We start from the raw sequence: 15993 nt of genomic DNA on the forward strand, positions 1-15993 counted from the left end.
TTTTTTCAAAGACGGAAAGCATCAATCAATACTAAAAAGCGCATTGATGTCGACGATGATGATGACTCCGAGCTTGACGCCAAAGTTGGAAGCCTTGACGCGACTGTTATGATCACGTAGTAAGCCTCACCGGCTAAGCGCGGCTAGTGCTGCTAAGGCCGGAAAACGCGCACAATAACCGACCGGGTACTTCTACACAATCGGACATTCGATCGGGCGATGGAGAGTTGGCATCGACCAATGCAGATTGATGATGATGATGATGATGACTCCGAGCTTGACGCCAAAGTTGGAAGCCTTGACGCGACTGTTATGATCACGTAGTAAGCCTCACCGGCTAAGCGCGGCTAGCGCGGCTACCGCTGCTAAGGCCGGAAAACGCGCACAATAACCAACCGGACATTCGATCGGACAATGAAGAGTACCCCGAGTCCAATGCATATTCATCGGAGGAGCGGGTACAGTCTGATCACGGAGAAGACACTGTTTTTGGACTACGATGCCACCATGAATGGAGTGGATAAAATGGATCAGAACATCTTTTACAACCCGGTTTAGCAACTGAAGGACATGAGGAAGCGAGACGTACACCACCGTAACGTAACCGTAGCATGATCCTGATATTAGACTTGATGGCAACACACACTGCAGTATATACTTGCTATTCCCCGGAAAAAACGGCCTGCAAGAAAGTGGAGCACGCGAAGAGGCAATCTGTTGTGCAAATGCTGTTGCGTCTCCTTGCACGCAGGAGAGTGTTACAAAAAGAAAAACTGTCGTTGAAACATCCACATATTTGTAAATAGCACCACAGTTGCACACATTTGTAAATAGTTTGCCAAATTGTTGTCAAATTGTTACACTGTTGAATGTAAATAAACGTATTTTGCTATCAAAAAACACTTTTTCATTCTTGGTGGTAGTGTTTTATAGAAGTAAAGCACTATTTAGGTGTTTGTGGCATCATTCATGGACAAAAAGAAGTGTAAAATTCACTAGAATGCATGAAATAATATCGTTTCACTAAAAGCTTGATTTCTCCGTATTTTGGTCCAAAACAGGCGAAATTGGGTGAAACTAACCATTTTCTATTGTTGATTACTAAAGAACGGAATAAGGTAGAAACAAACTTTTTTTTTCTGATGAAAGATGAAAGTCCAATCTTTCATTTGGTAGTATGTGTGTTTCCATAGTCCAAACAGAACATTTTCTGTGGACCTTGAAAGATCAGTCAAAATGCTTAAATCGGCTGGCACTGACGGCATCCCTTTTCTGAAAACGTCTGGCAGTCAAAGAGTTAAAAGTCAAATTTTAAAATGTGTACATTTAATGGCAGCAAGAAAGAGATGATTTTAGAAGGCCTAAAGAAAAAGGATGTCTAAGGTATTATCTTACCTAATAAGGTATATGGTCTATTTGCAATTAAAACAATTTATTACAAAGGCAGTTGTTGAGATGTTTTGACTAGACACAACATTAGAACAGGAGGGGGTGCTGTTGTTCAAATTATATGCTTGCTGCACACTATTATACTTTTAACTAATCTAAGCAAAATTTGATTTGGGGCCCCCTATCACTGCCAATAATAGTGATTATTGATCATTCATACTACTGATTTCATGTTCTACTCTTTCATTATGAATATTAAATACACTTGAAAAGCTGTAGGTGAGACTTGTAGTTAGATTACAATCCCCAATGATTAAGGCCATCAAAGTAACAAACTGGTTTGCAAACTTGCAGTCAAATCTTTGAATTACAGTACTGCAATATTTGGCAAATTCAGCAAATCCCCCAACTGGCCCCAGAGAGCCCCAAAGAGAAGCATGACATGTTTTAACCTGAAATGTTAGCAAATTCAGCAACACCTGGGAATGATTTACACTGATACAGTACTTTGGCTGCGTTCACACTGCAGCTCAGTTCCGATTTATTTTTATAAGTATCATATTTTTTCATGCAGTGTGAACGGTACAATTCAGATTTTCGGCTGGGGGCGCGGGCCGTGTTGGGGTGGGGGGCGCTCCTGGGTTTGCTTTTCGGCCGGTGGCCCCTGCTGGGCCCGGGGGTTGTGCCATGGCGCTGCCGTGGCCTGGGGGGCCCTGGAGGGTTGTGCTTGCTCTGTCCTGGCCGGGGTCGACGGCTTCCCTCTTTGGTGGAGGTTTTCATGCATGCCAGATCCACCACACCAGCATCTATCGAAATTCAAACACAATCTGCTTCTTCCTCTGGTCGTTGAATCGGTGGAAGCTGATGTCTGTGGATCTCACTCTGCTTCATCTATCCTTCCTTCCTTTCCTCAGTATTTCCTTTGGTCTCTTGAGGTCTCCCTAATTTGTTGGAATTTAGATGTTTCTGGGGTTGGTGAAAGACTCTGGTTGGTAACCCGGTGGGTAGTAGGTGATGTCTGGTCGGTGCTGGATTTCACTTTCCTTTCTTTTCTTTGATCCTTCTTCAGGTCTCCTGAAAACCTCACGACTCTAGCTGGATTCTGAAGTATTCGGTTCAGGTGAACGGTATGGGATTTTTAATAGGTTTTAGGTGAATTAATGCGTCCACACTCACACGCACGCACACACACACACCAAATAAAATAAAACATAAAAAGAGAGAGCAATGATGATGACATGTCGAATTGGTAAAATTACCGAATGAACAATACTGAGCTCTCAGAACAGAAAAAAAAGAGGAAAAGTAGCCAGCAAAATACCTAATATTTAATTTTTTTTAAATACATCGCGATTGTGTCTAAGGTAAGATGTCATCATTATATGCCTATAGTTAACTGTTGAAGCGTGTAGTCCCTGAAAAAAAAAAAGATGGATGTAAATGGCGATTTTAGATTCAATTCAACGCGGTTTGTAGTACATGTCCTTGCTATGTTTTTTTCCCAACACTATTTGGCTTTCCCATGCTACAGAGCGTTCAGCTGGAGTAGCCTCCTTAAACAACAGGTTTAAGGAAAAGGTTTTGACCACGAAATGTGATTCAGAGGGTCACTACATTTGTCAAGTTATTGACCATAATGGCAAAATTTTCCTAATTTCAAATATTTATGGTTACAACTCAAAGAATGAAAATGTAAACCTTCTATTGTCCATTGAAGCTACATTTACAGGATGGCTGACCAAATTCCATGATAGGTGGGGATTTCAACACTGTTTTGGATGGTTCTATAGATAGACTTATACCTTCTCAGCTAAGTGACTGACTCGTACTTAACTGACTTAATGAGAAGATTACATCTGAAAGATATATGGAGAGAGAAGAATTCTGATTCCAGAGTATATACTTGGAGCAATAAAACTGGCTCTAGATGAATCTCAATTATTATTATTTTTTAAATCAACAGGAAGTGACCCGGAAGTACCCTGATTTCAACAGGAAATGACTCGCAAGTGGCCTAATATCAACTTTGCTTCTTTCCTTTCTTGCCTACTTCTTTCTTTCCTTGTTTCCTATCATCCTTGTTTCATTGCTATTTTGCTTCCTTTCTTCTTGTTTCTTTGCTTCTTCTTTTCTAATTTCTTATTAAGATTCCACTGTTTTCCTCCTTCAAATACTTTAGCATTTGTTGATGGATTCAAACCATTTCAACTTCAACATGATCAGCTATTTCCAGCTCATTGTATATCATTCCATGTCATTCATTATACTTCAACATAATTTAATATCATTCCAGATAATTCCTGTTTTTCATTCAGCTTCAGAGCCTTTACACGCAATTTCCTCAGAAATTGTCTAGTTAGCACATAATTTTTCTAAAATGTTTTGGTTTTGTACAATAACATCCTAATTAGTGTAAATCGCAAGACAGTTAGATCTTGCATTATTAAAAATACAAAGAGACAAAAACATTGCAGCTTACCTGCTGTTGAGAGGCAACCACAGCACATTTCAGACATGGTCTGAGCTACAGGCCTTTCATAGACACCATAAAAAACACAGCATGATCTTTTCAGTTATATACAATATGAAAGTGTGGCTTTCTCAAAAGTATTATATATACACTGCATGAGCTTACATGTGTGGTGACGAGCATCTCCACCACATCCAGCCTTTCCATTACGCTCCTCATATCATCTCTGAGCTTTCTCAAGGTAAAAAGGATTTGCTGCTGAAGATGGACCTCATGTTGCCATTCTGGCACACCGTCTGAAACATCTCCTCCCCTTTCTGCACCGCAAGCACCGTCTATGGCACCTGGACCACTACTGCTCATTGGAACATCCCCTTCAAATTAAAGAAGTGATTTAACCTTAAAAATAATGCATCAAGTATGGAGACAGTTATTCAACATTCTAAAACAATTTGCCAGCATCTAATTCATTATGCTTACATTCCCTCCAGTTATGGTATGAGCCTTCCAGGTGACTGGTTCGACTTCTATTTGTACCCTGATCCTTTGCATCCTTTCTCCCCTCTCCACTATGACCTGCTCCCACATGTCTGGATTTGATTCGGCTTTCTTGCTGTTGACGTTGAAATAGAGATGACTCCCCGGCCACATGGTCATTGAGAAACCCAGGAGACTGCACAAGTGGTATCTTTACCAGAAAACAAAAGAGTTTTTGCAATGGTTCAGATGGATGTATATGTATCTTCAATCTACAGGTGTGGCAACTAATTAGCAGTTTTGCTTGTGTCTTTTTGAGAATGTGAGCGTGTCAGACCTTAAGGTTATTGAGTTCCTCCACTGAGTCACAGAAGATATCACAATCAGATTTGCTGGTCAACACCGAACTTTCACAGACTCCAAAGGTTTCAAGAAAACAATGTGTTAGAAGGTCAAATAACATATAACAAAAATATAAATGGTGATGTCAGATCCGCAATTGCGATATTGCCGACTAAAACAGCACATTTGAGCAAGCCTGGTTTGTTAAAGTGATAAGTAGGAACGGCAATTGTGTCAGGCTGGCAGCATCAAACTGTCTTGGAAAAGTAATCCAATGGCTCTCGCTGTTAGCCACTAGCAATGTTAACCACTAGCGCCGTTAGCCAACGCTATACGCTGGCAACCGGTGCCGTACAATACAATGTCAGCGTAACGACCATAAAATCCCATGAATAAGCCGCATTTTTTCTATATCCAAAATCATCCCACCATACTATACTCGCGATTAAAAAAATAAAATAACTCTTACCAGTAGGCCTACATAGATTTAATAGAAAGAGGCGACTTACTTTGCAACATGATATTTAATGTCTAATGTTACAAATGTATTATGTAATTAAGTACGTTGTTTCCAGAAATTGTTTGTGTGTAGTCAGTAAAACTAGTCAAACTAAAAGCAGCAACAATTGTTCATGCTATCCATGATGGAAAATGCAGCCAATGGTGATGCTTACTTCAAAATAAAATCTTTCCAAATGCAGTAATACACAGGCATTTCCTCCTTTGGTCGCTTTTATTTTGAGGTTTTTCCCGGCAGCATGTCGTTTTTTGTGTCACTCTAGTTGCGATGTCTTGCAAATATTTCACCACCAATGTCAACAATACAACGTCGTCCCGAAATCAAGTTCAATCATGAATTGAGGACGCTAAAAAAACAACTTCATTACGCTGACATTGTATTATGTTGCCAGCATTCACCGCCAGCTCCAGCGTTAGCATCTCTAGCATTAGCCACTAGTTGCTAGCTAGCCTGCAGCAAGCAAGATGGCGAGGGCCATCAGATTACTTTTCAAAGCCAGTTTAGACAAAAATGACTCTGCACACATTGAGGATGACAGCCTGACATGGGCTGATCACTTTTCAACAAAACAGGCTCAATGTGTTGAGCTAGTGCTGTCACTATTGAGTATTTTTGGAATCGATTAATCTATCCTTTATTCAATCGATTAATCGACTAATCTATCCTTTATTCAATCGATTAATCGACTAATCGGATTGATTTAAAATTTGCATTAAAGTGTATTACAAACGCATTTTCCCCCGATTACTGTTTATTAACCAGTGATTGGTGTTTATTTCATACTTTGTATTTGTATATTAATTAAACAAAATGGGGATTGATGTTGTACTATGTTACCGGTTTGGTCATTGTTTTCGAAAGTAAAAACCGGTGGTTGCAAATATCTTATTTTGATTAAACACAGAAGACAATCAGTCTTCTTTCATGAAGGATTACATAAATAAATGAACAATTACTGTTGATATGCTGAATTCAGATGATTTGGACAATTTTTAATTAAAAATGTCTCCAAACGATGAGTCGATTATTAAAATAAATGTCGATTGACTTGATAATCAATTCATTTTCCTTTATTCAATGAATTTTGACAGCTCCAGTTGCCACAGCAACAGCGTTTCACGAAAAATCACAAGGTTAGGTTTCAGCATTATGAAAGCCAAAGCACTCTTCTGAGCAAATATGAAGGTTGATGTGGTTCAAAGAAAAAAACATGTATTTGCTTTTTGCTCGTAGGTGGCACTACCGTTATGATTAAACATTAGTTCGTAAATGCCTTCAGGCCTGGAATGTCATCAAATATGTACAATTTTGAGAAGATAGGATCATCTGGGTCAAGTTACAGCTTTTTTTGTCACAGTGAATCATCAGACTTTTCGGCATTGTAATGGCCAAGCCCTTTGCTGAAAAGTCACAATATTTGGTTTGAGGCTTAAGGCTTTTCTGAGGCTTTTCTGACACATTTTAAACTGGAATAAATCCTGTGTACATGCTCCAAAAAGTCCCAAACTTCACATGGATGTTAATAGTCATGACCTGAAGGCATCTGTATGACAATATTTGGTTACACATATAGCGCCGCCTAGTGGTGATGAATTTTTATTTTTATTTTTTATTTTTTTTACATTTTGATCTACTACTTCCAGATGACGGATGGACAACTACATCGGAGAAATGGTGGAAGCTGAAAAAGGAAGAGAGTTGTATGACTTTCAGGAAGGAGTTGAGACTCTGGATGGTCAGGAAGTGCTTCCAGATGACTGGACAACTACAGCAAATGTGATCAGAGAGACAGGTAGGACAGTCCTTGGTGTGTCAATTGGAAGGAAAGAAGATAAGGAGGCTTGGTGGTGGACTGAGAAGGTGCAGAAGTGGGTCAAGAGAAAGAGGTTAGCTAAGAAGAAGTGGGACACTGAGAGGACTGAAGAAAGTAGACAGGAGTACAGGGAAATGTAGCGTAAGGGGAAAGTAGAAGTGGCAAAGGCCAAACAAGGGGCTTACGATGACTTGCATGCTAGGTTGGACAGTAAGGAGGGAGAGACTGACCCAAGTGGAAGAGTGAGGTTACAGGGAGAAGAAACCAAGAAGGTGGATGAGTTTAAGTATTTAGGGTCAACAGTCCAGAACAATGGAGAAGTGAAGAAGCGTGTGCAGACAGGCTGGAACGGGTGGAGAAAAGTGTCAGGTGTGATGTGTGATAGAAGAGTTTCAGCACAATCTGCTTCCTCCTCAGGTCATTGAATCGGTGGAGGCTGGTGTCTGTGGATCTCACTCGGCTTCGTCTGTCCTTCCTTCCTTCCCTCAGTCTCTCCTTCGGTCTCTTGAGGTCTCCCTGATTTTTTTTTTTCTTTTTGGATTTGTTGGAATTTAGATGTTTCTTGGGTTGGGGAAGAATTCTGGTGGGTGGCCCGGTGGGTGGTGTCTGGTCGGTGCTGGATTTCACCTTCCTTGGTTTTCTTTGGTCCCCTCGGGTCTCCTGACGGCGGCGTTCGGTTTAGGTGAACGGTATGGGATTTTTTCTAATAGGTTTTTGGTGAGCTAACAAATACACGCACGCACACACGCATGCACGCACATACACATACTCACCCACATACAAAAAAAACCAATATGTATATATATATATATATATATATATATATATATATATATATATATATATATATATATATATATATATATATATTTATATATATATGTATGTATTTATATATATATATGTATTAAAAAATAAAAATAAAAAATAAAAATAAAGAAGAGTTTCAGCTCAAATTAAAGGAAAGTGTTATAAAACTGTGATGAGACCAGCAATGTTGTTTGGTCTGGAGAAAGTGCCACTGAGGAAAAGACAGGAGGCAGAGCTGGAGGTGGTAGAGATGAAGATAATGAGGTTCTCTTTGGGAGTGACTAGGATGAATAGAATCACGAATGAGTACATCAGAGGGACAGCACATGTTAGAGGCTTTGGCGATAAAGTCAGAGAGGCCAGACTGAGATGGTTTGGACATGTCCAGAGGAGAGATAGTTAGTATATTGGCAGAAGGATGCTGAGTTTCCAAATGCCAGGCAGTAGGTCTAGAGAAAGACCAAAGAGGAGGTTTATGGATGTCGTTAAAGAGGACACGAAGGTAGTTGGTGTGAGAGCAGAGGTTGCAGAGGACAGGGTTAGATGGAGGCAACTGATTCGCTGTGGAGACCCCTGAAGGGAAAAGCCGAAAGGAAAAGAAGATCTACTGCGCCGAGCCCATTGAAGGGATCCAGTTGAAAAATTGTCATAAAAGCCTTAAGATTGTTGATCATGCCTCAGACCGAATATTGTGCCTTTTCGGCAAAGGGTGTGGCCATTACGGTTTCGCAAAGTCTGATGATGCACCATGTCAATAAAAGGTGCTTTAACTTGATTCAGATGATACTATCTTCTCAAACTTTCACACATTTAATGAGAGTCCAGGCCTGAAGACATCTATAAACTTGTATTTCGTGGTAGTGGTAGCACCACCTACTGGCAAAAAGAAATTAAAAAAAATCAACATTTTTCTCCAAGCGGATTAACCGGATTTACTTGCACTCCTCTCAAGCCTCCAACTTCTTTAACTAGAATTTTGAAGGAGCGGCGGCTACGATTTACAAATGGTGGGCCGTCGCCACTGAATGAACGGAAACACTGCACTAAAATATTACATACTAATGGCATTATGGTATTACTGACCTTTTCTGAGATTAAGCAGTGTCTCTGGAGGCCGCGGCATGTCATCAATAACGGCATAGAGAGGCTCAAAATGGTGAAACAGTGAGGCGTTTTTTTTCATTCATTGGCAAGGAATCAATGACCTGTCAGTAAACCACACATTTACAAATAGATGTATTATACTGTACAGTATATAATGGAAGGCACTGAAATATGACATGGGCACTGCCAAATATGAACTCATTTACAGTAATAGGGTCTGATGCAATTTGTGACTGGAGGATAAGGCATGCTACAATGTTAAAAGGGAAAGGAATTGGAATTTCCATGGAATTTAGCGATTTTCTAATGCTGATTGCTAAAGAATGGAAAAAGATAGAAACTAACTTTTTTTCTGCTGAAATAAGAGACTCTAAGCTTTTTTTTAGTAGGCCATGTTTATATAGCAATAGAACACAATACTCTGTGGGCCTTGCAAATCAGTCAACATCCAGTGAAACAGTTGGATTAAGGGGGTTGCCCAAGTGAAAATGGCAGAGTGAATGAGTTAATGTACCTCTTGTGCTACTTTCTTCATCTGATCCACATATGCTGCCATGGCACTTGTGCAGCTCATGTCTCCCAGCCGGCTCCAGGCATCCCTAAGATATACGATGGTACGCATAAGAAACAACTTCAACTACAGTACATCGACAAAATTATACAAATTACATTTTACATCAATTAATTAAAACTCAGTCACTGCTTGATATTTTAGAAAAGTTTAAAACATTTAATACCCACACAATATATTGCAATATATTGTTGCGCTCTTTGTTGTAATAAATATATCGATACACTGAAGGCAGTATCGATATTTTATGACAGCACACCAACGCGCACATAAAGGTTTTACCCCACCATTCAGACGTGTCAATAAAGCAAGCTATGAGTTGGCCAGGAATGGACTATGGCATTCCATACAACACAACACAACCATTGATTCCAAAATGAATTTGTCAATACACACAAAATGTTATTTTTCAAACAAGGCTTTTAACATTATGGGGGGGAATAATTTTCCCCATAGCACTGACATATCTAGCCATATACAAACCATTTGTAACGACCTACTGGGTCCCAGAATCCAGGTCGTGGCACTGCGCAGGGTCCAAACACTGCCTGTTTATATAACCCGTAAAAGCGCAGCATGACGTCATACGATGGTTGGTAGGAGCCTGTTTACACACAAAGATCAAGCGTTACTGTCTGCACATGATGTAACATTTAACATTGACATGTCACACTAAGTCTGAAAAAATACTAGTTCAAATGGGAAAAACTATCCGTTACAGTTATAAGTTATTAGTATTACCTGCTAAAAATGTAGTTAGTAATGTAATCAAAGTACCATAATATTAACTCTTTGACTGCTAAGCATTTTCAGAAAAGAGGATATGTGGGTGCCAGCTGATTTAAGCATTTTGACTGATCTTTCAAGGTCCACAGAATATTTTGTGTTTGGACTATGGAAACACAGATACTACCCAAATGAAAGATTGAACTCTCATATTTCAAAAAAGTTAGTTTCTACCTTATTCCGTTTTTCAGTAATCAACAATAGAAAATAGGTTAGTTTCACTCAAATGCTCTGTTTTGGACCAAAATACGGAGAAATCAAGCTTTTTGTGAAACAATATTATTTCATGCACGCTAGTGAATTTGACACTTTTTTTCCCATGAATGATGCCACAAACACCTAAACAGTGCTTTACTTCTGTAAAACACTACCACCAACAATGAAAAAGTATTTTTTGATAGCAAAATACGTTTATTTACATTCAACAGTGTAACAATTTGACAAAACAATTTGGCAAACTATTTACAAATGTGTGCAACTGTGGTATTATTTACAATTGTGTGGATGTTTCACACTCACAGTTTTTCTTTTTGTGAGGTATATTGTGTAAAACTCCCCTGTGTGCAAGGGGACGCAGCAGGATTTGCACCACAGATTAGTTTCACTGTGATTGCCCCTTCGTGTGCACTTTCTTGCCGGACTTTTTTTCCGGGGAGTAGCAGGTATATACTGCAGTGTGTGTTTGGCCATGTTGTCATCAAGTCTACTCTCAGGATCATGATACGGTGACCTGGTGTTACGTCTGGCTTCCTCATGTCCTCCAGTTCCTATACCGGGTGGTAAGAGATGTTCTGATCCATCTTATCCACTCCATTCATGGTGGCATCGTAGTCCAGAACCAGTGTCTTCTCCATGATCAGACTGTACCCACTCCTCCGATGAATATGCATTGGACTCGGAGTACTCTTCATCATCCGATTGAACGTCCGCCTGTGCAGAAGTGCTCGTTTTCCGGCGTTAGCATCGCTAGCCGATGAGGCTTTACGACGAGATCGAAGCCGCCGCGTCAACGCTTCCAACTTCGGCGTCAACCTCTGAGTCACCATCATCATCATCAATGTGCTCTTTAGCATTGGTCGATGCTTTTCGTCTTTGAAAAAAATGCTGCTGATGCTTTGGAGAGCTTTTAAACGGTGGTCTTGAAGTGCGAAATGCAACAACAAATAACCAAACACAACAGCAAATCAAAAAACAAACAAAAACACAAAATCAAAAAAACAAAAACTAATTGCAACAGCAAATTTAAAAAACTACATTAACAAAGGAAAAACTACATCAACATTTTCTACGGGAAGTTGCTGGTATGGAATCAGAGTCATGGCTGATTGGAAGAGAGGAACAGGCAGATTGACTGAATGGCTGACTGGCTTTTATCCCAAAAAAGAGTTTGCTCAACCTGATTTATACCTTCACAGTAACGGTACCTAATTGTGTAAAATTATAATGCAAGTATCAAGTTTCTCCATGTGGTCTGGAATCGCATTTTCAATCCAAAAACGATAAATCATTCAGTCTTAATTCCGAGCCATATTTATAATTTCATATTAACTTGTGGATAAAATAGCACAGTTTGTGACAAAATATCTACACTTTTAGATTTCTCCTCACCTGCAATCTCTTTCTGGAAAGCAACCCCGACTCTTTTAATGGTTTAAAAATAATGTTTCAGCGCAAAAAATTGTATAGGGAGCTTCAGGCACGTCAGGCAAGTCACGTCATGTCCATATAGTGTCAATGTGCATAATGTTGACATTGTCCCAAATTCTCATTAGATCAGACTCCTCACTTTTTGGAGGTGGTAGCCTAACCTACCAGAAGAGGTCAGTGTTGTACTGTACCATTTTGTGTGTGTGTTGGTGGGGGGAATCTCCCTCCTCTTCCCATACTGAGCTAGCCCCTATGAGTTGAACGAAATAATGTTCACATTCTTTGTTGTCTTTTTTGTTGTTGTTGTTGTTGTATAAAATAAGTGGCCAGTTTTGTCAGCCACTGCTTGTTGCAAAACATCTTGTTACAGTTAAATATTTTGTAAATATCTTCAGTCACTGTCACCCTAAACAATGGTATGCTTGATGATGATTGCGGACGGGGTATTTTGCAATATGGTGAAAGTAGACTGCGCTCGACGTAAAAACTAGCGGCACTTAATTTTCGTGCCGGGGCAAATCTAGTTTATAGGATATTCAGGTGCCGATATTGGGAATTTTGACGAATATCGGTCACGGCTAGGGGTGTGAATTGCGATTTGATTCGATCTGTATCATAATTCATAGGTCACGATTCAATATCGATTAATCCCGATACAAATCTATAAATTGATTATTGCAAAAAAAATAAACTCAAATTTAGAAATACTTATCAGTAAACTTGTATATGTACACTGTAAGATTTGTATGAAAATGTGCTTCAGGCTTATAATTGTGAGCCACTGTATTTAACAAACAGGTTGCAATCTGTTTCATGTTTGAACAGCATTGAAATAAAATATTAAGGCTTAATGTTCCACTAATATAAAATTTTTCCAAGCTAAAAGTGTGAACACTAACCCCAAGTAGGATGTTTTTTTTTTGTTTTTTGTTTTTTAAAGAGCTCAGTATTGTTCATTCGGTAATGTCATCATCATTGCTCTTTTTTTTTAAATTTTATTTATATATATATTATATATATATATTTTTTTGTATGTGGGTGAGTATGTGTATGTGCGTGCGTGCGTGCGTGCGTGTATTTGTTAGCTCAGCAAAAACCTATTAGAAAAAATCCCATACCGTTCGCCTAAACCGAACACCGCCGTCAGGAGACCCGAGGGGACCAAAGAAAACAAAGGAAAGTGAAATCCAGCACCGACCAGACCCCACCCACCGGGCCACTCACCAGAATTATTCCCCAACCCCAGAAACATCTAAATTCCAACAAATCCAAAAAAAAAATAATCAGGGAGACCTCAAGAGACCGAAGGAGAGACTGAGGAAAGGAAGGAAGGACAGACGAAGCCGAGTGAGATCCACAGACACCAGCCTCCACCGATTCAATGACCTGAGGAGGAAGCAGATTGTGTCTGAGTTTCGATAGATGCTGGTGTGGTGGATCTGGCATGCATGAAAATCTCCACCAAAGAGGGGAGCCGTCGACCCCTGCCAGGACAGAGCAAGCGCAACACCTCAGGGTCCCCCAGGCCGCGGCAGCGCCAAAGGACGACCCCCGGGCCCCGCCAGGGCCACCGGCCGGAGAGCAAACCCAGGAGCAGGAGCACCCCCCACCCCAACACGGCCCGCACCCCCGACCCAACGCAGCAGGACGGGGCACTACAAGCCCGCCAGGCACCCCACCGGCCCACAACCCCCGCCCCCCATCCACCCCCGCCATCCACCCCAACCCAGCCCCAGCCGCCCCCAGACACCCCCCACCCCCAACAAAGCCGCCCCCCAACCCCCGACGACCCCCCGCACCCAGGCACCGGCGCCGAAGAGGGGCCGGACAGCGGAGCGGAGAGGGCAGCCGCGCCCACCCCACCCCCCGCCGCGTGGAGGGACGGAACACCGGGGGCAGAAGGGGAGATGGGGGCACCGGAGGACGGCCAACACCCCCGAACCTCAGGCCCAGCGAGGAAAGGCCCCGGTCGTCACCCCAGCGTTCTTTGTGAAAGTTAACCCCTGTTACTGAGTCCGCCAGCTCGCCGACTGGCGAACTCTACCCCTAAACCGTGAATGTGACCCCACCCAGTGTATATACAAGTGTGTGTGTGTGTGTGTGTGTGTGTGTGTGTGTGTGTGTGTGTGTGTGTGTGTGTGTGTGTGTGTGTGTGTGTGTGGTGCATTAAAATTAGGAGCAGGTGAACCGGAGCCGAGGGAAATGATATTCCCACGCTCCGATCCACCCGCCTCCCAAGCATGTCACTGAGTGTATGTGGTGCATTAAAAAAAAAAAATAGGGGGGGGGGGGCGTTCGGGGACACGGACAGGGGACCGCAGCACTGCTCTATACCGCGGTCCCCAACCGATGGCACCCCCACAAGGCGTACCGAGGAGGGGGAAGGGAGGGGGGAAGGGGACGACAAGAAGGGCAGGGGGCAGCGGCAGGGCCGCAGAGACAGGGGGAGAGGAGGAGGAAGGGTGACGAGGGAGAAGGGACAGGGAGGCGGAGGACGGGCGGGGAGAGGCGAGGAGGGAGAGGCAGCAAGGGGGAGGAAGGGGGAGGGGAGAGGGAACCACGGGGCACCCCGGCGGCCCACAGGCCCCGAACCGCGTCACCGGGCCCAGAGCGACGGACCGCGCCGGAGCGGCGCCGCCCCAGACACCAGGGAGAGCCCCGCAACGCAGCACCTCCCAAGAGACCCAGGGAACGGCCAAGACGCAGCCGCCACCCAGCAGCCAACAGAGGGGCAGACCCGCCCACGCCTAGCCAGGGGGGGGACAGCACCCACAGAATTAACCCACTGGCATGCCGTGAATCCGAATATCAACCCCTGGTGCCCATCGGAGGCGATATATACGTTTTTTAAAAAAATATTTCCATTAAAAATTTATGTTTAATCATCGATTCGGCTGCATATTGAATCGATAGAGAATTGTGTGCTACAATATCGCGATATATTGCCGAATCGATTTTTTCTAACACCCCTAATATATATATATATATATATATATATATATATAAATTTAACACTCCTAGTGTGGGCCTTTTTTTTTTTTTTATCTGATGGCCGATAAAAGGTAAAGCTAAAATCATTTTAAGCTATTTATTTAAAGCTATTGATTAAAAATTTCAGTTAACTTTATAAAAGATGCTGCTGATCCTGGGAACCTTCTAAACCTGTTGTTTTTGTTCGACATTAAAGATTTAAGATTTCAGTTTTGTTTTAAATTTTGGAAAAAAACGAGCTATGGTATTTACTTCTTTAAGTTTCCATTATTTTTTTAAGACGTACTGATAACCTTTGGAGCTCGCTGAACATTTTTCTAGAAATTTTAAATGAAGTATATTATCTAAGATAACAAAAAAAAACTTATACAGTTTGAAAAGTTTGAAAAATTGTTCAATAAGCATTATTGCTTTAAGACATTAGAACAAAGTCAAGATTGACATTTGTATTTTAAAAAGTTTTGAAGCCAATATTTGTTTTCCCCTTTTTCTTTTCTTTTTTTTCTGAAAATGAATATTGGCTTCCAATTTTGGTTATTAGCCTCGACTACTAATAATTTGCATCGGTATCAGCACTGAAAAAAAAAATCTATCTATCCCTAGTAGTTTAGCATGTCTGTGAATTTGGTAGATGCTGCCTCACTGGACCATAAGAAAACTCCACCCATGTGCACAGCTAAACTGCACTTTGCATTTGACTTGCATTGGGCGCCGAGTGTTATGCAACAGTGAATAAGTCATGCTTCCAATGTAGCAGCTGTGGCTGAGATCGGCTACCGTGCATGTCTCCTGCACGTTTATGTGTTTGTTAGTGAGGGCGTAGCTTTGGTCAGAGATGTCTGTCTAGCCTGTTAGAATGTTTCTCTCCTCCAACACACCTGACTCATATGCTCAGGATCATTATCAGGCTTCTGCAAAGCTGGCTAATGAGCTGATAGTTTGATTCAGGTGTATTGGAGGAGGGACAGGCTGAATAGGGGTTCCTGAGGGCCGTACTTGGGCACCCCTGCCCTTACAGGATGTAGCAACAATGTCTATCGAAAATATGTCTGGTACATACCAATTTATGTATT

The 15993-nt window shown here is 41.6% G+C and overlaps 1 protein-coding gene across 1 annotated transcript in view; it reads right to left on the reverse strand.

Annotated features, from left to right (window-relative positions):
* Nucleotides 1-2697: 2697 nt before the first annotated feature.
* The window catches only part of acbd4 (acyl-CoA binding domain containing 4), a 22145-nt gene continuing 8849 nt past the window's right edge, over nucleotides 2698-15993 (reverse strand). Inside the window, 9 exon segments of the mRNA XM_086063872.1 lie at nucleotides 2698-2804; nucleotides 3869-3921; nucleotides 4025-4233; nucleotides 4340-4547; nucleotides 4674-4753; nucleotides 8905-8998; nucleotides 9000-9026; nucleotides 9440-9524; nucleotides 9980-10100. Of these exon segments, the coding sequence (XP_085919998.1) occupies nucleotides 3898-3921; nucleotides 4025-4233; nucleotides 4340-4547; nucleotides 4674-4753; nucleotides 8905-8998; nucleotides 9000-9026; nucleotides 9440-9524; nucleotides 9980-10100 (848 nt within the window). The 3' untranslated portion in view covers nucleotides 2698-2804; nucleotides 3869-3897.

The sequence above is a fragment of the Leptonotus elevatus genome, chromosome 20 (assembly GCF_054856555.1).
Source record: "Leptonotus elevatus isolate MCC_2025b chromosome 20, RoL_Lele_1.0, whole genome shotgun sequence".
In the NCBI taxonomy this organism is placed as follows: Eukaryota; Metazoa; Chordata; class Actinopteri; order Syngnathiformes; family Syngnathidae; genus Leptonotus; species Leptonotus elevatus.